The sequence below is a fragment of the Penicillium hordei genome, assembly GCF_028827395.1.
Source record: "Penicillium hordei strain IBT 12815 chromosome Unknown utg000002l_segment0_segment0, whole genome shotgun sequence".
Lineage (NCBI taxonomy): Eukaryota > Fungi > Ascomycota > Eurotiomycetes > Eurotiales > Aspergillaceae > Penicillium > Penicillium hordei.
The window spans coordinates 2,841,263-2,860,171 of NW_026623143.1; the positions used below are offsets into that span (position 1 = coordinate 2,841,263).

General features: G+C 47.4%; 11 protein-coding genes across 11 annotated transcripts; 4 read left to right on the forward strand and 7 right to left on the reverse strand.

Moving 5' to 3' along the window:
- Positions 1-343: 343 nt before the first annotated feature.
- Positions 344-1,715, reverse strand: N7537_004386 (acyl-CoA dehydrogenase family protein; the record flags this gene model as incomplete). Its single annotated transcript, XM_056895443.1, has 2 exons — positions 344-1,341; positions 1,394-1,715. 2 exons carry the CDS (start codon positions 1,713-1,715, stop codon positions 344-346), a joined length of 1,320 nt encoding a protein of 439 aa, XP_056755191.1.
- Positions 1,716-3,214: 1,499 nt separating this feature from the next.
- N7537_004387 (uncharacterized protein) lies at positions 3,215-3,415 on the reverse strand (the record flags this gene model as incomplete). Its single annotated transcript, XM_056895444.1, has 1 exon — positions 3,215-3,415. One exon carries the CDS (start codon positions 3,413-3,415, stop codon positions 3,215-3,217), a length of 201 nt encoding a protein of 66 aa, XP_056755192.1.
- Positions 3,416-3,480: 65 nt separating this feature from the next.
- On the reverse strand, positions 3,481-4,358 carry N7537_004388 (uncharacterized protein; the record flags this gene model as incomplete). Its single annotated transcript, XM_056895445.1, has 3 exons — positions 3,481-3,823; positions 3,886-3,956; positions 4,005-4,358. The coding sequence occupies 3 exons, from the start codon at positions 4,356-4,358 to the stop codon at positions 3,481-3,483; spliced, it is 768 nt and encodes a 255-aa protein (XP_056755193.1).
- Positions 4,359-6,048: 1,690 nt separating this feature from the next.
- Positions 6,049-7,305, reverse strand: N7537_004389 (uncharacterized protein; the record flags this gene model as incomplete). The annotated part of the gene is made up of 1 exon (XM_056895446.1): positions 6,049-7,305. The coding sequence occupies one exon, from the start codon at positions 7,303-7,305 to the stop codon at positions 6,049-6,051; it is 1,257 nt and encodes a 418-aa protein (XP_056755194.1).
- Positions 7,306-7,831: 526 nt separating this feature from the next.
- N7537_004390 (uncharacterized protein) lies at positions 7,832-8,998 on the forward strand (the record flags this gene model as incomplete). Its single annotated transcript, XM_056895447.1, has 1 exon — positions 7,832-8,998. The coding sequence occupies one exon, from the start codon at positions 7,832-7,834 to the stop codon at positions 8,996-8,998; it is 1,167 nt and encodes a 388-aa protein (XP_056755195.1).
- A 1,106-nt stretch (positions 8,999-10,104) lies between these two features.
- N7537_004391 (uncharacterized protein) lies at positions 10,105-10,749 on the forward strand (the record flags this gene model as incomplete). Its single annotated transcript, XM_056895448.1, has 1 exon — positions 10,105-10,749. The coding sequence occupies one exon, from the start codon at positions 10,105-10,107 to the stop codon at positions 10,747-10,749; it is 645 nt and encodes a 214-aa protein (XP_056755196.1).
- Positions 10,750-11,484: 735 nt separating this feature from the next.
- N7537_004392 (FAD-dependent oxidoreductase) lies at positions 11,485-13,341 on the forward strand (the record flags this gene model as incomplete). Its single annotated transcript, XM_056895449.1, has 3 exons — positions 11,485-12,649; positions 12,704-12,980; positions 13,041-13,341. The coding sequence occupies 3 exons, from the start codon at positions 11,485-11,487 to the stop codon at positions 13,339-13,341; spliced, it is 1,743 nt and encodes a 580-aa protein (XP_056755197.1).
- Positions 13,342-13,526: 185 nt separating this feature from the next.
- Positions 13,527-14,559, reverse strand: N7537_004393 (aldo/keto reductase family protein; the record flags this gene model as incomplete). The annotated part of the gene is made up of 2 exons (XM_056895450.1): positions 13,527-14,213; positions 14,269-14,559. 2 exons carry the CDS (start codon positions 14,557-14,559, stop codon positions 13,527-13,529), a joined length of 978 nt encoding a protein of 325 aa, XP_056755198.1.
- A 222-nt stretch (positions 14,560-14,781) lies between these two features.
- On the reverse strand, positions 14,782-15,678 carry N7537_004394 (alpha/beta hydrolase; the record flags this gene model as incomplete). Its single annotated transcript, XM_056895451.1, has 2 exons — positions 14,782-15,138; positions 15,193-15,678. The coding sequence occupies 2 exons, from the start codon at positions 15,676-15,678 to the stop codon at positions 14,782-14,784; spliced, it is 843 nt and encodes a 280-aa protein (XP_056755199.1).
- A 432-nt stretch (positions 15,679-16,110) lies between these two features.
- N7537_004395 (uncharacterized protein) lies at positions 16,111-17,403 on the reverse strand (the record flags this gene model as incomplete). The annotated part of the gene is made up of 5 exons (XM_056895452.1): positions 16,111-16,555; positions 16,605-16,981; positions 17,032-17,111; positions 17,164-17,200; positions 17,251-17,403. 5 exons carry the CDS (start codon positions 17,401-17,403, stop codon positions 16,111-16,113), a joined length of 1,092 nt encoding a protein of 363 aa, XP_056755200.1.
- Positions 17,404-17,873: 470 nt separating this feature from the next.
- On the forward strand, positions 17,874-18,856 carry N7537_004396 (class I SAM-dependent methyltransferase; the record flags this gene model as incomplete). The annotated part of the gene is made up of 3 exons (XM_056895453.1): positions 17,874-17,935; positions 17,991-18,020; positions 18,094-18,856. The coding sequence occupies 3 exons, from the start codon at positions 17,874-17,876 to the stop codon at positions 18,854-18,856; spliced, it is 855 nt and encodes a 284-aa protein (XP_056755201.1).
- Positions 18,857-18,909: the final 53 nt, after the last annotated feature.

Sequence of the window (18,909 nt, forward strand, 5' to 3'; positions counted from 1 at the left end):
TCTCGGCAGTGAGAACAAATCTTGAATCCACCGCTGCGGATGCTCCGCTCGCTTTGGGACTCCTATACCGCGCCATTTTCCCGGAGGACGCTGGGATTTCCAATCGGTGGCATACCTCTGATTTTGACACGAAGATGCTAATAAGACTCGTCGAAGCATAGTTATACCGAGCTCTAGATCAACCAATCCCTGGCAAAACCACACAAAACATAAAATCCATAAAAAGCCAGAATATCTCACATCGAAGAGGAATTCAAACCCCTAGAAATAAACACAGCCCCTACTTCTTCTCATCTGGCTGTTGAGTGTATTTGATTCTATGCTCATTTCTTGTACATAGTATCTAGTAGCTTCTAGGTAAGTCAAGAACCTTCTCGCTCACATAATTCAAGATCATCTCCCGGCTCACAGGGGCAATGCGAGGTACGAAACATTCACGCATATATCGTTCCACGTCATACTCAACCGCATATCCCATACCACCATGTGCCAGAACTGCCCGCTCACACGCCGTGAAAGCAGCCTCCGCAGCCAAATACTTGGCACTGTTACACGCGACACCGATTTCATGGAAGGGCACAGATCCATCGTTGGTATCATACAGACGCGCTGCGTGGTAGGTAGCCAGCTTCGCTGCCTCCAGCCTCATGAATGCATCGGCCAATGGATGTGCTACACCCTGGTTCTGGCCAATTGGCCGCCCGAAGACAACCCGGTCCTTGGCGTACTGCGAGGCCTTTTCAAGAGCGGCATAACCAAGACCAAGTGCTTCACCGGCTAGAAGGCATCGCTCCGCGTTCATGCCATGGAGGATGATCTTGAAGCCTTGGTTCTCCTCACCAACTAACGTGTTCGCCGGAATCTTATAGTTATCAAAGAAGACCTCGTTCGCATCCACAGCGCGTCCACCCATCTTCTTGATCTTGCGCAGATCCAAACCAGGGTTCTCACGGTCGATATCGATACAAAACAAAGAGAGTCCCTCACTGGTCTTCTTGACTTCTTCAAGAGGCGTAGTTCGGGCGAGAAGGATCATCTTTGACGCCACTTGCGCGCATGTAATCCAGATCTTCTGGCCGGTGACCGAATATCCGTCATTGGTTTTTCTAGCCAAGGTCGTGAGCTTGAGTGTCTCAAGGCCAGTGTTTGGCTCGGTGACACCAAAACATGTGCGCCATGTCCCGTTGATAATATTTGGAATGGTCGTCTCCAGCTGTTCCTTAGTGCCGAACTTAGCCAATGGCTGTGTCGCATAAACGTTCGCGTGAATAGCCTGGGCACCGGCCATACCTGCGCCGGATTGTGTAATGGTCTGCATCATCATTGTAGCCTCAGAGATACCTGAGAGAAAGTCAGCGATCTGCATGAGAATAAAACGTCTACGCAACTGTACCTAGACCAGCGCCGCCGAGGGATTCGGGCAAAGCAATGCCAAGCCATCCATCCTTAGCCAATGCAGCATGGAATTCCTTTGGATCTTTTTCTTGTTGATCACGCTCCTGCCAATATGTATTCGGGAATTTTGAACATATATGCGAGATCGCTTCACGGACTGTAAGCTGCTCTTCGGTAAAGCCGGTCATCCCCATAATGGCACGCCGGCCTGAGGTGGAGAATGCCGCGCGAGCTCGAGGGGACATTCCAGCCCGACATGAACCTCGCAAAAGTGTAGGCCGTTGCGACCGTAGAGCATGTTGGAGTTGTGACCGGTACATGGTTGCAATTATTTCGAATGTTTTGGAGAAGCTTCTCGGTTGGGTCGAATATATACTATCTACGTTGTTTTCATATAGCCGACTCGGCATCTTGGCATTATCGCTGTGCCAACAGTACGTTACGATCTTGTAATGGCCCTTAGCCAAGAAACAAAAAAAGGATTCATCGCATGAAGACAATTGCATTCATGAGTTGTTATAGGAAAGCCAATAGCCCCAGGCTTTGGGCTCCCCAAACTACTGCAGAGGTCGTGACGGTATTTGATAAGAGTTTATTAATAAGACAGAATGGGCACAAGTGCCACAGAACGGAATAAGGATATGTCACTTTTTTTTGTCACCAATATTACCATTACACCACCGTGGCTGTTGACCAGTAGCTCAACTATTGTGCGCAAGGCCTACTGAATAAACGAAGAAGTCCCATTGATGTCCGTACTACGTGTAAAATTCAAAAGGGAAACCAACCCGAGTGACTAGTCATCGTATGTTGCAGTTATAAGAAAGAGCTGCTAATTATGTCCTCTCATTAGGATATGGTTGACAAGGTCGATTTTAGTCCTTATAGTAATCTTAACAGCGTGGAGTTAGACCGGGCAATCGGATACTTCCTAGTTCCACCCCACGGCCCATATCCTATTCTTGTCATACTAGCCTGTATCTTCTTTATAGCCGAGTCCTTTATAGTATAATGTCTATTCTTCAGTAATCGTTGAAGAGATTCAAGCCTGTTATGACTATCCTAATTTGAATATTCCATAGCCTTCTTGCCTCTTTTACTCGAATGTGCTACAAACTAGCGAACACTGTTTTGTCTAATATTCACTTGTTCCATATTGAAATAATTTGATGACAGAAAACAAAACAATCTTAGGATTAAAAGAAATATGGTACATGTGAGAGAAAAATAACTAGCGGATCGTATAGCTACGACAGTATCGGGGAAAGTTGCATGAGAAAAAGGGAAGCATGTATTACATCTAGCCCTATCACGTCTCAACTATGAGATTAAAAAAGCGGGCGGTGGAACATTAGAATTATCAATTGGCTCTACAGGTTCGAAGACCTTTCTTGATTCCTGGAAGAGACTAGGTGCATATAGTACATAAATAAAGACTTATTTCTATTGAGCATTTATAGAATATAGCACCAGGTAGGGCTTAGTATAACGCAAGGATATAATTAATGACACTGTTAGATCAAAAGGAGAAATTTAGTTGGCTCGGTAATCAAAAAAAGTCTGGCTGAATGACATTGCTGCATAACTAGTCCCATATACTTGATCGAATATGGTGGGACCATATTATATCATCTCGCTTTGACAAAGGCACTAGCAAAATTGACTGGCTGTTAGTCAAAAGGTAAATGTTTTGATTTTACGGTTGTAATAATTGAAGTTTTACCATCTTTGTATTCTTTCTTAACCTACAACAAAGGACTACCACTCAACGTACTTCATATATACATCTCGATTTGTAACTGTCATGTAGCAATGAATATCAAACAGTCAACTTTGTGAACCGAACTAAGAGATCAGATGGTGGGCCGGTAGCAAATAACCCAGATGGACGGGGATCACAATCGTCCACCGGCTCAACGTTGAATCGTGCCAATATCAAAGCAATCCGCCGTTTCATCTGAGCCAATGCTAACTCGCGTCCAACGCAGTCCTCGTCCCATAAGAGTACGAGAGCATACATATTGACGCAGAAGCGCCGCCCAACGGATCTGGTTTAGGACTGTTCGGGTCTGATCGATCAATCCATCATCCTGGAATAAACTTTGCTGCATCAGGACCCCAGAGGTGATGAGCATAGTTGATGGCTCGGGGACACATCCCAACAAAGGTCCCTTTTCGTATAGGCTGCTCTCCAATCATTGTATCGCGAATGGCCTTCCGAAATAACAGTGTGAATGCGGGATAAAGCCGGGTTGCTTCCATTACCACTGCATTCAGCACTGGTAATTTATCATACTCAGCGTCTGCTTTTAGATTCCCTAGGCTATCACAGAATTCAGCCAGTTCTTTCCGTAGATCCTCTTGAGCTTCTGGATGGCGAGCAAGACAGTATACTACCCAGGCGAGAGTGCTGCCAATGCTTTCGTATCTGTAAGCAATTAGGATTTCGAATTTCTTTTCAGTAGTCCAGTAGCTGGAAAATAAACTTACCCGCCACCTACAATGACAACGAGCTGTGCAATGGCGTTTGTTTCGTCAGAAAGGTTGGATCGACCAAGATTCTCCACGAAATCAAGCGGTTCCGCTTCGCTCTTTCCAGGCTATCCCACGCGTTCTCGAAGAATCTGCCGACAAATGTTGGCCAGAATATTATGTGCGTGGTCCATCTTGTTCGCAACAGGAATGCGTAGTAGATCGAGAACCCATTGTGGAGCAATGTTATACAGCAAGAATAGCAATCTTTTATCCTTGCTGTTAGAGAATAGCATCTCATGTGCCTCAACAATTTCGTGATTCTTGCCAACGATGATTTCGAAATCGGTTCCAAGTGCGATTATGCCAGTGACATCTAGTGAAACCATGGCAGTTACCTTGGTAATGGGAACAATGGTATAATTGTGTTTGGCCTTATGTTTGGTATCATCGGTAGCACAAAGTTCCAAAATGCGGTCGACGAATTGCATTGATTTGGCGAACAAGACGGGTTTAAGCTTGGTAATATTCGTTTGATTGAAAACCGGAAGATAATTCTTTCGGTTCCTCTTGTGCTCCTCCTGCTCTTGTGATACGATTCCTTGGCCCCAGAAGCGGGTCGTGTATCTTTTGAATGAACCCGCCTTCTCGTAATCATATGCGCGGGTAGAAAGAACATCCGTTAGTGCCTCTGCGCTAGTTGGAACGATATAAGATGACCCAAATACACCGAAGAAATGCAAAAGAACCCTGGGATAGGCCTTTTCGTTGATTCAGTGCGTGATGTTGAAAAATCTCCTAACGACATCAGATCTATAGCCGGACATTGTTCCGTCAGATTGATAGAAAAACTGAAAAACAAAAAATATGAACGGTATTGCGATGGTTGGGAAAAAGCTTTATGACTACTGATCTATTTCTCTATATTTATATACATTTCATGTGTCAAATTAGATTAATGACATAATAAATCCGAACGAACAAAAAAACGAGATACGATAGAGTCAGCACCCTTGTAGGGTGGTTACGGGCGACGAAGGACTATTGGCTATTACATTACTGCCGGCAAAAGATTATCTAGGTACTATTCACTTTGATTCCATGGCTGAGGACTTGTGTTCCGGAGCACCAGGGCCCCGGGGGTGAAATATACCTACTTATATAGGTCTAAAGGTACTAGTACTAGTAGTTATATCTATGTATAACTATACCACCTACGTTACGTAGGTCCATATACATAGTCCGGTACCCGCCTTTACCCAGAACTGCAACATCAAGCCCCTTGTTCTCCGCGAAGTCGCTGGTGACGGAGGCCAAGCTTACTTCATTATGCATAGTAAATCCCTCTTCGCAATATGTAAAACCGTCGACTGGCGAAGTAAACATGACTCGCTGCAACTCGAAGTGTTGGGTAATCTGCCTGTGAAATTGGGTACCCGAGTGGATGATGGAACACTGATGATATACGGAACAACATGCGATATGGTTATCATATCCCTTATTCGTCTCTAATATTTTCCCAGGCATCTCCACCAACGCCTTCAGGGGTTCTGGGTTCCTTCTGCGTTAGAACAAAAAAGGATTTCACAGCCAAGCAGGCAGTTCCAGGTGAGCAAGCGTTCCGCATATTCTTTTCAAAAGGCCCTACCCGTCAAGACATGTAGGGCACGGTGTTGACTTTTTCGTTCGGTGTGCGCAGGTCGATTTGTGCTTGGATTGGGTGTTTCTGCTCCATTGACCGAAGACATCGGTCCATCAGCGCTATTCACACCTCTCCTGAATGAACGGCACACGATCACGCCGAGCAATAAGTTGTACATCGCAGCCGCAGCAGACATGAGTAGTCGAGATCCGATCACGGAAAATCTCAGAGAACAGGCTTGTGAGATTGACTTTAACAGACTGGACTCCAGTATCTTGCCTATAAACAATAGCTCCAACGAGATTCATGTTCAAGTGAGATCACACCTCGAAACCAGCGAGACAGACACTATTATAGCGCTCTATAGTACTACCTAACCGATGTTATAATAGTTAAGCCCCCATTTTGGAAAATATGACAGCGAGAGCAATATGTATAATTTGGCCTAATAATGCGATGAACTCTTTAAAACTTTAGATATATATATTTTGAAAAAAGGTACATAAATACCACTCAGACCAAGCTTAAGAAGGTAGCATTTATTGTTCAACCGTGTCCTGTTCAGTCACTCGGTCGCCTCCATCCGGAGTCTGCTTTCCTCTCTCCAACAATTCGAATTTCCGAACGACTTGGAGAGTCGCATAATAGCTGAAAGGTAAGGCGATGAACCACAGGCCGAGATTGATACTTGCTGTCGCAATCAACGCTGTCGGCACCGCTTGAACGCCAAATCCAACTGCAACTGCAGCGGTTTCGATCCCCCGAAGCAATGAACTGTATCGAATTTGATCGCCGGGCGAGTCCGACAAATTCCCAATACACCAGTAAATATAATTCTCGACTAAGCCGAGACTGATGCGTTCAAACAGATACAGGCCAAAGCCACGACCGAAGGAGCGTTGATTGCCCCAGTCCAATACGGGGTTGGTGTGTCGGTACTCGTTCTGAATAATGACCGCCCAGATCCATGTCGCACTGTTCATGAGTGCAATAACAATGAATGTGACAATTGCTCTATGCTTACGATTTTTCAACCAAGGCAGATCCACCAACGACCCACCCAACCAAGTCGCCAGCGTTCCAACAACCGCAGACATGAAACTTCCGAGTGCGCGTGCGCGAACGGTGAAATAGGTCGCGAGATATGTGCCAGGGTATGCCTGTATCCACCCAAAATACCAGAATAGCGGAACAAGGAGCAAGATCGATCTACTCCTTGCCAGCCGCCACATCTCACGGAGCTCCTCACGCCAGTGAATGCCACGGGGAGCCTCGATACGCGTCCCATCGTCTCGCTGAACTTTCTCTGGGTTTGACAAGAGAGGCCCGATGATCAGCCCAAGACACTGGATGGCGATGAAAGCGAGATATGTCTGATAACCAACCTGGCCGCGCTGGTTGACCCTGTGATTTATCGCCAAAGAGACGGCACCACCAATGATGTTGCCAAAATTGCGGAACGTAAACCAAGTTGCAATGTAGCGACCACGCTTGTGCTGCTCGGGATACCCTGTGGCGACGGCACCCTCAACACTCCAAAAGAAACCAGCACTGATGCCGCAAGTGACACACCCGAGATACACAAGCCATGTTGCCCCAGTGCGGTTGTTCAAATACAACCCCGCTGCGTATAGCGGGTATCCAAGTGATCCCAAAGTCAGGGTCCAGCGGAAGCCGATCGCGTTTGTGATGAGTGGACCCGCGAAACAGGTCAGTGTCATCAAGGCGTATAGTAGAGCGTTGGCCGTGTTGACCAAATCCGGGCTCTGGGATCCGCCCACGCCTAAACCGTTCATTGCACTCCATATTCCTGGAGCACAAAATGCACATAATCCTACAACGAGGATTTGAAAAAGTGTACTGTAAAAGAACCTGGGACGAGGTGGTGGGTGCTCATCTTGGCTTTCCACGGTCGTTGACACATTTCCTTTGGCTTCGGACTGTTCTAATGACGACATGGTTATAGTGTGCAAGTGCAGATGAGTAAATCACTGCAGATGTGATTCCTGTCATGCACAAGACCCAGTAAGTCTATTTTATATGATCGGAGAGACTTCTCGTATACCCCGTTATCGGGACGATGCCCAGACAAGCACGCAAAATTATAAGCGCATGGCATAATCGCACCATCGCTCGGCAATTGATGGTGAGACCACAATGGGCTTGAAAGATGTCTTGTATCACGAATCATGTCAAGGCGATCCAATGATATTCCGCCATCTCGGCAGTCGTGAGGGGTCGTGTTCTCAACTACAAATGTACGGCATGCGCTTGACTGCTGTAGCTCAATCGCCTACAATCTCATATTTACATTGAGCAAACATGACAACAACCACCGAAGAGCTACAAATCGAGAAGCTTCACTTAGAGAGCCCTATCGTCACATTCGAGTCCTTCGACCTCCCAACTTCAAACCAACGTATCCTGGGACCTCCGCACCCCAAGAACACGGTTATCCCGCTTGCACTGCGACCCGCCAAGGCTGACGCCAAGGCAACTTTCGACGATGTGGTAGAGACAATCAAGACTCTCCAAGAAAAAGACGGCAGTTTGACCAAGAAACTCTCGAGGCATGGCACGCTGCTGTTCCGCAACCTACCAATCCACAATGCAGAGGAATTCAGCAAATTCGCACATGCATTCGGCTACAAGCCCCATGAGATTATTGGCATCGTAGTCGACAGACCACTCCTTGCGCCAAATGTTGCGCCCGCCAATGAAGCGCCCAAGGAGGTCCTGATATACAGCCACAACGAGTCGCCGCAAGTCCCACATGCGCCCGAGTATATCTTTTTCTATGGCCATCATGCGCCCTCGAAGGGCGGGGAATCACCGATATCTTCTTCGTTGGAATTGTTCAACCGTGCACAGCAAGAGATCCCAGAATTTATCGCTGAACTGACAGAGAAGGGAATTCTGAGTAAAGTGACCTACAAAGTGGAGAAGCAGTACGAAGGGGGATCCACACTGAAACAGGCCTTTGGCAAGGAAATTCAAGATGGTGATGACGAAGAGACGAAACGCCGCAAGATCGAGGCTCAGATTTCCCGCTACGGCAGAGGAGAGCATACGACATGGGAGTGGACTGATGATGGCCTTGTCTTGACGCACCGGCTACCTGTCGTCCGAACGCAGCCCGGTACAAACCTGCCTACTCTCTTCACTGGGTTGGCGGCGTATTGGAAACGTACGCAGTTTGACGCCGAGGCGCGCAAGAAGGTCACACAACAGCTCTTTGGGGATGGGACTCTCATTCCTGACAGGTATCTTGCACACCTGGCGAAGATCACGGATGAGATTCGGGTTCTGCATCGTTGGCAGGAAGGTGATGTGTTGGTTTACGATAACATCATTGCGCAGCATGGCAGAGAGCCGTGGGAGGGCGGGCAATCTGATCGAGTGGTTTTGGCAAGTCTATTCGATGGTGAAAGCGTCCCAGGAACTTATGGATTTGGGGACTGGGCGCAGGTTGTGCAAGCGCTTGATTGAAACGCTTTTTGGAGCAGAGTAGGATTCGGTAGCCTCGTTGACAAATTGATAAATAAGATTCTTCCTCGCCTTTCAATAATTTTGTCTTGAGTTGCCGTAAATACTAGGCATGTTTTATGTAAATATTTAGTACAGGTTGCGATACATAGGAAGCCCATGGGCCCTAAAATGTCCGATGACCAGAGATACATACCACTGCGTATGAATTTACAAACCTAGTATCATGTTACTTTTTTTGAGTATTTATAACTTGTAATACCATCAAAATGTGTTTTCTTTGCTCAGATTTAAATACGTAGTTAACTATTTGAGATCTAAACAAAGGACTAGACCTCTGTAGATCCCATAAATGGGGGCCAAGGCCCAACTAGTAGTGGGGTATGGGCTATAACGGGCTATCGATGGAAGGCCTATGATAGCCCATCGTAGCGTATTAAGGGGGTATTGACGCTTACAAACCAGCGTCTTGTAATCGCTAGTTATATTCTAACCTTCTACTAAGTGTAAAGAGTTCAAATTTGGAATATGGAATTATAATAGCTATATATATATATATATATGTTTCAATTTTAAACAAAATCTAACTAGTGGAGGGCGACATGTGGCAAAAAAAGGTTAATATTAATGTTTCGATGTTGGATAGATAGATATATGTTTGGGATTCATATAGGAGTATAACCACCTTTTCAGTGAATCTCTTAATTTAGAACTTATTTAGATAACGCGTTTTCTCGCGAGTTTTAACGTGATATATAAATTTAACTAACTATTAATTATGTAACTAACTACTAATTGAAACAATAAAATATTACCCCGATATACGGGCTAGAAATGGGATCTAAACATAAGGTAATTAACTTTTCAAAATGTTTGCATTGTTGAGTGTTAACTGGGCCTAATGGGCCCAAGGGCCCAAAGCCCAGCCCATTTGTGGGTGGGTTGGGTTGGGCTATGGGCTTCCTGGGCTTTGCGAAGGTCTACAAAGAACTGTGCCCCGTGATCCTGCATAGCCACACTTCGATCGCGATGCCAAGCCACGAGTGGCCGAGCTCATCGGGCACACACCCCAGCCAAACAGCCTAACAACGTCACCTCTTCTTGTCGCCATGGGATCCTCGTATTCCACATCTGAGGATGTCGACTCTATTCGAAATGAACCTTCAGCCTCCCATGAAGAAAATCAAATGTACTATCCAAGAAACTCAGCAGATGCCGTTGAGAGCTTCAACATTCTCCGACAAAAGCTGCCATCTGAACTCGTCCTGGAGATTCTAGAATTCGCAGAGCATTGGGTGTTATCTGCTGTCTACAGAGAAGACAGCCTGGATTATAATGAAAATGACTGTCGTGATCGAATCCCATATTTGACATCTGAGCCCATCCAAGGGGAACGATTTCCCGTTCAAGAGATCAAAATCAACATCTGGAGCCATGATCAAGGATGGAGCAGTTATCGCGAGGATCATGGCACATTCAGAAACTCTTGGACGTGGTTCGATCTCGGTATCGAAAGACCACCAGGACGAGATGATATTTCCAAAGATGAAGATCTACGTTTGGCGACCAATGTCCACGCGGGACGCGAAGCCATGAACCACCAGATTACGTATCGGAGGGATCATAAACACTGCTGGATGGAAAGTCTTCAAGCGGGTGATCGGATTTCGATTGTGCCTCGGGCGCGCTTTCCTGGCTGGCGCAATACCGTGGAAAAAGCTTCTATTGAGGTTTACACCAGCCCTGTTTTGTGATTATGTGCCTGTATTATTCCCCTATCGGTTCTAAAGCAAGCCTGTATAGCCTAACCCATACAGTCTGATCTTACACAACTTTTTCGGTTCTTTTTGTGATCTAGCGACGTGTCCCCAGAGACAGAATAGCGGCCGCCTCCTCATAATCAGAAAATACAATACCGCCACTCAGAAGAAGCCGCCCTAGTCGCATAGAGCTATCCTTCCAAAATCCCTGAATTCCGCTAGAGATCCCATGGCGTAAGCTGCAATACACCGTGGTAGACTGGACTTGACAAAGATACATACTAAGCAGGACGCCCAATATTTCACTTATCGAATAAACTTTACATTAAAAAGGAGCACTCGCCTCTACTCATATCTGAAGGTAGTACGTGTCACTCTTGTGCATAATGGTTACACCAATCTTAGACAGCCTAACACTGACAGGAGCCGCTTTTCTCACGCTGGTACCTAAGATGAGCAGCCGAGAGTATTGCTCCTCGGATTCCCAACAAAAGCCTCTACCTCACTCGGCTCTGAGTCAGAGTTGCGATCACAGCTACATATGCAGGGGCCAAAGTGATGTGATTATTTCGGCATATATCAGGGTCTTATATGCAGTACGCGCTGTTTTGAACGCGAGGCTGAGTTTAGTTGCAAAGAATGCCACATTCTCAAGGCTATGCCTTTGGTACTGTTATATAAGCTGTCTACTCGCAGGAACATGAAGTGAGCCTAAGTCCGAGTACCACAATGACCAACCACTGTCTCTCATGGAGGCAGCTCTGCCTAGCTGTCCTGTCTGTCGCAACTGTGGTCTGTGGGGTTTCAATTGCGAACCACACAAATTCCCCTGCCTGCCGTTGTATGCCGCAAGACCCTTGTTGGCCTGAAGATAACCAATGGGCCCGATTCAACAAAACCGTGAATGGGAATTTGATTGCGACTGTCCCGATCGCCAGCGTCTGTCACCTCGACTCGTTCATGCCGTACGATCAACCACAATGCGTACAACTCCAGTCCAACTGGGGTTTCCCAAAAACGCACTATGAGAGCTCCTCATCAATTATGGCGACCAGGTTCACGAACCTAAGCTGCAATCCCTTCTCGTCGAAGACCTCTCCTTGTACGATCGGGAACTACGTCCAGTACGCCGTGAACGCGACAGATGCCCCACACGTGCAGAACACAATCAATTTTGCAGCTCAACACAACATTCGCCTTGTCATCCGTAATACTGGACATGACTTACTTGGGAAGTCCACTGGAGCTGGAGGGCTAGCGATTTGGGTGCATCACATGAAAGATATTTCTGTCGTGGACTACATCTCGTCACACTATTCCGGCAAAGCCATGAAGATGGGAGCTGGGGTTCAATCATTTGAAGCTAGCGACGCGGCATATAAAGCTGGACTTGTTGTCGTGGGCGGCAATTGTCCAACAGTTGGACTGGCAGGGGGGTATTCCCAAGGCGGCGGACATGGCCAACTGGTGTCCCATGTGGGCCTTGCTGCTGATCAGGTACTGGAATGGGAGGTTGTTCTCGCAAATGGGAAGCTAGTGACCGCATCCCCAACAAACTATCCAGATCTCTACTGGGCACTGTCAGGTGGAGGTGGAGGCACGTACGGTGTTGTCGTGTCGATGACGAGCAAAGCTTACCCTGAGCTGCCGACGGCATCTGGTAACTTTTCATTCTCCGACACCGGTGTATCGCGAGATAAATTCTTTGCAGCAGTCAGCATGTTTATATCGATTCTTCCCTCGATCGCGGATACTGGAGGGGCCAGTGTTTGGTGGTTAACCAACAACACCCTATCAACGACGCCTACTACCATTCCGGGCGGCACAGCGACAATTTTCAATTCTCTTTTTGCTCCTTTAATTGCATTTCTTGAACAGAACGACATACAGTACAGTAAGCAGAAAGATTACATCAAGTTGCAGCGAACACTGACAGTGGGGTGAACAGCGTATTACGTGGACGATTTCCCGACATACCACGATGCCTACCAGACAATGAGCCCACCGGACAACATAACGGATCAACTTGCTGGAGGTCGCCTGATTCCAAGATCCGTGGTCGAGGAGAACTTGGCTGATCTAACCACCGTCTTGCGTAATATTGTCGAAGGAAACGGTGGATTCCTGATTTCAGGAGTTATGGTCAACTCATCTCGAGTTGCATATCCCGACAACAGTGTCAACCCAGCCTGGCGAGACGCGTTGATGGATATTGTAATCGGAGCGTGAGTCTTCTCCAGGATTTTCCACCAGAGCTATGCAGGCGTTTATTAATCTTGATGCAGGATGTTCAACTATACTGACTTCGAAAGCAATATCGCTCCCCAGAAGGTCATTACCGATGTTCTTATGCCTACACTGGAAGAGTTGACACCTGGAAGTGGTGCATATTTGAATGAAGCTGATCCAAATCAAATAGATTGGCAACAGGCATTTTATGGGGATAACTATGACAATTTACTAACGATTAAGAGAAAGTATGATCCTGATAATAGGTTCTACGCTTTCAAGGCTGTAGGCAGCGATGCTTGGAGAGTTACAGACAATGGCCGGTTGTGTAAATCGCAAGATTACCAGACCGAATGATGCCGCAGGAGAAATACGTGGGATGAAGAACAAGGAGACGCCATTGCATGTAGTTTGTGTGTCTCTGGGCGCTTAAGGCTTAACTAGATGAGTGCATACTTATGGTCCAGCCTGGCGACCGCTGATGAATACATGACCCGTCATCCATTGGAGTTTCATTTCATAAGCAATTTGATCATGATCAATCACAGGGACCACCATCCCTTCTCAATGATCGTTGCCGCAATTCCCTCCAGAGTCCGCCAAAGTGCGCTAATCTCGCCTGCTACGTTGGCTGGAAGTGGTCCGGCCTTCCGAGCATCAACATAGTCTTGAAGCTGCTTCAGAGTGCTTGGTCCGATGACAATTCGGTCGGGATCCTTGAGGTTGGAATGGAAAAGCAACCAGCGTAGGGCACATTGAGCCCCCGTAGTCCCCAGCCTGTTACCAATATTGTCCAGAGCCTTCATAGATTGGTGATAGAGGGGCTGATCGTACCACATGCGGTAAACTGCACCGAGCATATTACCCTCTCCGACCTCGAAACGGGTACCCTCCAACTGTTCAGGCGATGGAGAATAGGAAAGCTTTCCGGTGAGGAATCCACCAGCCAATGGCGAGGTTGCCTCGAAGTCAATACCGAACTCGCGAAGTACTGGGAAAAGTTCGTCCTCGTAGCCTCGGCAGAAGACATTGTACTGGCCTTGGTAGACTGAAGGCATAATGAGGTTTTGCTCCTCTGCGACTTCCATCCAGGCACGGATCGCAGATGGACTGTAGTTGGATAGACCCAACTTTTCAAAGTACCCTCGACGATAGTAATGGTCGAAGTGTACGGCTTGTAGAGGAATCGGGGTCTTGCGGTCCGGGGCATGAGCGTAGAGTGTGTGGATCTATGAATAGCCATATTAGCCCTATTTACATAGCCAGTGTGTGCCTTTTACTTACTTTCTTGACCTTCAACCGCTCCAAACTGGCCATGATAGAGGCTCCCATGTTCTTGAAGGACAAGGAGTCATCGCCAATGAATAAAACCTTCGTGTCGATGATTGCATTGTCTGGCTTCCTTTTACCGAGGAGTTCCTCGGATTCACCCGGATTTGTAGCAGGATACAGGGCAGCCGTATCAAATTGATGGATTCCAGCCTCTGTGAGACTATTCATCAAGTGGTCCATATTGTCAGCTGTCCAGGCGACACCGAATCCTTGAGCACCGAATACATAGTGAGGGGTATCCATGGCTGAATGAAAGAAGATATGTGATAGATTAAAAAGGGTTGAGAAGGTTGGAGAATCGAAAAAATGAGAAAGTGGAAAGGGAAGGGCGTTTGACCTCAAATGGAAGGCGCGTTGCACAAACCACCACCTTCCCGTTTGATTTGTCAAACATTGAGATTTTTCGAGTGTAACTCATAGTTGCTCTTTATATATTTTCAAGAGAGATTGATTTCTGGATATCACTTAATCTGCTGTGCTGCTTTCAGCTAGAACCTGGTTTCCAAATTCCTCAATCTTCACAACGAGCTCATTGGTCCAACTAAGGTGCGGCGAGTGACCGCAGGGTGCATGGTAGATCGTGAATGGCTTACTCTGGCTCGCCGCCATTCCCTCTTGATACTCCTTCGGCAATGTACGGTCCTTTTCTAACACGAGATAGGCACATGGGAGCACATCATAAGGATTATGGGTCAGAGGACTGTTCATAACGGGGGCCGCTGTCAACGTGGATGTCCACTTCTTCGCAGTCTCTGCGTCAAGGTCGTTGAACAGGTATTGTTCAGGGTCAACCATAGTTCCAAGCCCATTGACACCATGTTTCTGTTATTACCGGTCAGTATCTACAAACATAGGTTGGTGTACTGATCAACTCACATGGAATCGCATAAACGGAGGCACAACAACTTTGCCGTCCGGAGGCTGAAAGAATGAGTGCACTGATTGGCCCTGCGGAATAATGAATGCCCCGATGAAGAATATCCCAATGACACCACCGGTCTTTCCTTCCTTTGCGCGGACATGAGCTTGGCGAGAAGATTGTGCAGCCTCAGCGGCGACCCAACCACCGGAAGAGTGTCCTGCAAGCAGTACCGACTTTCCCTGTGCAATCAACTTGTCAAGAAGCAGTCCAATCTCTGACGCGTCGTCTGCGGGAAGTGGGTAGCCACCCGGGGGAGCCTTGCGATCGAAATCAGGGTTGTTGGGGTTGCCGACATTGAGCTGACTGAGATCACAAGTGGGCCGTTGGGGACAATAGACTTCGATTCCCTTCGCAGTTAAGCCATCAACAAGAGCTTGGTATGGAGCTGGGGTATGGTAGGAGCCATGGCAGACCACAACCGCAAAGGACTTGGAAACCATAGTGAGTTGTGAAGGAGGAAGAGTTGGGGTGTCAAGGAATGTCAAGGTTCCCCGCACGTGGTCTGGCACCCTTATATTGTGTTGATGCCTGACAACAAAGGAAAATAATTTAATGAGACTATATATATTCTGACTGTTATCTTTGACGAACAGATCTCATCCAATTGGTTTATCTCTCTCTCTCAATTATGTATTTTTGCAGAACTAATTCCAACCATCAAACGAGCAATACAAACGGCTCGGACTCACCCAAGGTGGTACGAATCTGACATGCATTACGGAGCATAAGCACACATATCCTGGTGCGTTGTCAGGGTTGGGAGTTAGATAAAAGTATAGTTCCTGACTGTGGAGCCGTGTAGATCTCCCGGGAAGACAGGAACGTGCATTTCAAGGATGTTTTTGACCATCCCACTCTGAATACACTCTCTTTCAAACAGTAGAGGTCTCGGACGCTCGAGGGAGCACATTCAAACTATGAACGTCAAGGTCTCGCGTCACCAAAATACCAGTCCCTGGAGCTTCATTTTCGTCCCTAACCCCGGCATGTGCTGTGGGGGCACCCATGGGCTCCACTTCCTTGTGGCCTCGCTCTTCATCATTGTGACTCCGATCGAGCGTGGAAAGGAGAGAATCTAATTTTGCGGGTCGACGGCGTAGCTGAGCTGACCCAATTGTCGGCAAATCGCGTGGTTGCGCTGAATGTACCGTTCTCCCGCGAAACAGTAAGGGCCCAAACGTTGGAACACAGGCCACCAAGATTCCTGCCGTCATCTCGGCCATGATAAAAATAGAGGAGTCTCTTAGGCAGTAGATTAGGTCGTCGGCTGGACACAGCTTGGTCTGAATAATGCGGCCCAGATTGATACCGGCCGTTCTACTAGCGGTCAGCAACTAAATATGGACTGAGCTCGCAGGGCACTTACAGAATGCCTATCGCGAACGATGCAGTGACGCCAATCTTTTTGCGACTCGACATTTGTAGTCGCCAAACAATAGGGAGCGGTAGTAGCACGACTCCCAAATCAATCCCCATGTTGAACCCTGCAGATGCATACTGTATCTTCAGAACATCCCCACAGCTCCCTGAAATAGTGCGATTCCAGTTATAGGCCACTGGACGACAGAGCAAAGCGATGGTCAAGATCGCAGATACCCAGTATAGGAAGACAAGACATCCCACACTAGTTGCGCACCAGAAGAATTTCTGATTTCCTGGGAAGATCTCCATATATAAAAGGAGTATTGCGAGTCTAAAGCAAACCGTAGAGGTTGCCCACATCCATTCAGATGCCCAGAATATCTAACTGGGTTAGTGTCTCCCATAAATGGCCAAGAAAATAGACCAAATACCTTTAATGCGCTAACCAACTCTCCTGGGTTCCGCGCAGCCATGGTCGCCGTATGTCCACCATAGCCGGCAGTGGTAGCCCCTAGTATGGAACCTTAGCTCTGTTTGCCTCGGAGAGAGTTGGATCAGCTCACCTATCAGCATGTCCACCACATAGCCAGTCAATAGCATCTAGCGTTATCATCAGCAGGCTGAAGACCTTGTCGTCCAGTCAAACTTACTAATGAGAAGAAAACAAGATAATCATGACTTTTCAGGTCCCGACGTCGTATACGTATAGAAGCAACTCGAAGTGCAACAGCTACTGCAGCAAGGAAGAAAAATATCAAACTCCACACTATCAGAACTGGAGACCGATGATTCAAGTGGATCATATTCGAGAGAGTCAGCAATGACGAGGTCTGACAGTATAAAACAATGTTATTCGACAGTATATAAGTATGTAGCTTAATTGCAGAAGTGGTGGGTCGAGAGAAACAATGGCTTTCTACAAATTCAAGAGACGCATTTCATTTCCAACGGCATGTGCAAATAGTTTCTGATACGGAAAGTGTCCATGAACACTGCAGACTTCATTTCGTACAACGTGAAAACCTTGACCGCGACTCTCTCCAATTTGCACATCAGCAGAGTTTCAGCTGGGAAAAGTACCGAATTGAGGCCCTGGTGACTGCAGTGAAAGACAAACGTCCAAGGTTGTCGTGAGGCAGCGATTAGACTGACCGGGTCATTCACAACATCGAAGTTCATATCCTTCCCATCAACCTGCAGCCTCCTGCATCCTCTCTCTGTACAATCCGAGACATCGACCTTCATCCGTTTGAATTAAAGTACATCCTTGAAAATGTCTTTCTTCAGGGATACATACGCGGAGAATATGCAACGAGATTCCACCGAGGCGCAAAGGTAAGAACTCACCAATAGCCAATGAAAACACCAAATACTGATATCACCTCAATAGACTCGACGAACAATTCAAGCTCCTCACCGAGTAAGAACACCCCGCCAAGCCCTGTGTTGCCAAGCAGCCGACAAGCATACCATACTAATCCCTGCTGACACAGAAACATCGGCTACCTGCTGCACCCCTCCGTTCGAGACAAAATGCATACCCACGCACGAGTTGCTGACATCGCCACCGGCACTGCAGCCTTCCTGCGCGACCTCGCCCACGACTGGCCCGACGCAATCTTACACGGCTATGACATATCAACTTCGCTCTTTCCACCCGCCAGAACCCTCCCCAAAAACGTGACTCTGCACCTTCTCGATGCCCGCAAGGATGTTCCCGTCAGCCTCTACGGACAGTATGATCTCGTGCACATTCGACTGATTGCCGCCGGGTTGACTTCATCCGAATGGGAGAGAGTTGTTCGCAACCTTGCTAAGCTTCTAAAGCCTGGTGGTGTTATGCAATGGGAAGAGTGCGACTTTACTAGCGTTCGCCACCTTCCCGGTAGACCTGATTCTACGACCGACGCGGCTAGTACCATCGGATTAATGTTCCTGACTGCCATGAAATCCCGCTTCGAGTATGGCTGGAATCGATTGGCGACCGACATGCGCGCTGTTGGTCTTGTAGATGTCCATAATGAGGCTGTTTCTGCGGATCGGGTGTATGACACACGTGAGCGCTTGGCTACAAATGGGATGAGGGCTATGTTCGCGTGGGCGCGGCTTCATTCTGCTAGAGGATCACAGGGGGCGCTGACCATGCGGAAGATTGAGGATCTGGAGCAGAAGGCTTATGCGGATATTCAATCTGGTTGTTATGTTACATTTGACATCCACATTGCCTGGGGATTTCGGCCCGAGGAGGAAGAGTGAGCAGATATTGTCTGCATGTTGTATCTAGTTCAACGCTTCTCGCGCGGATATTA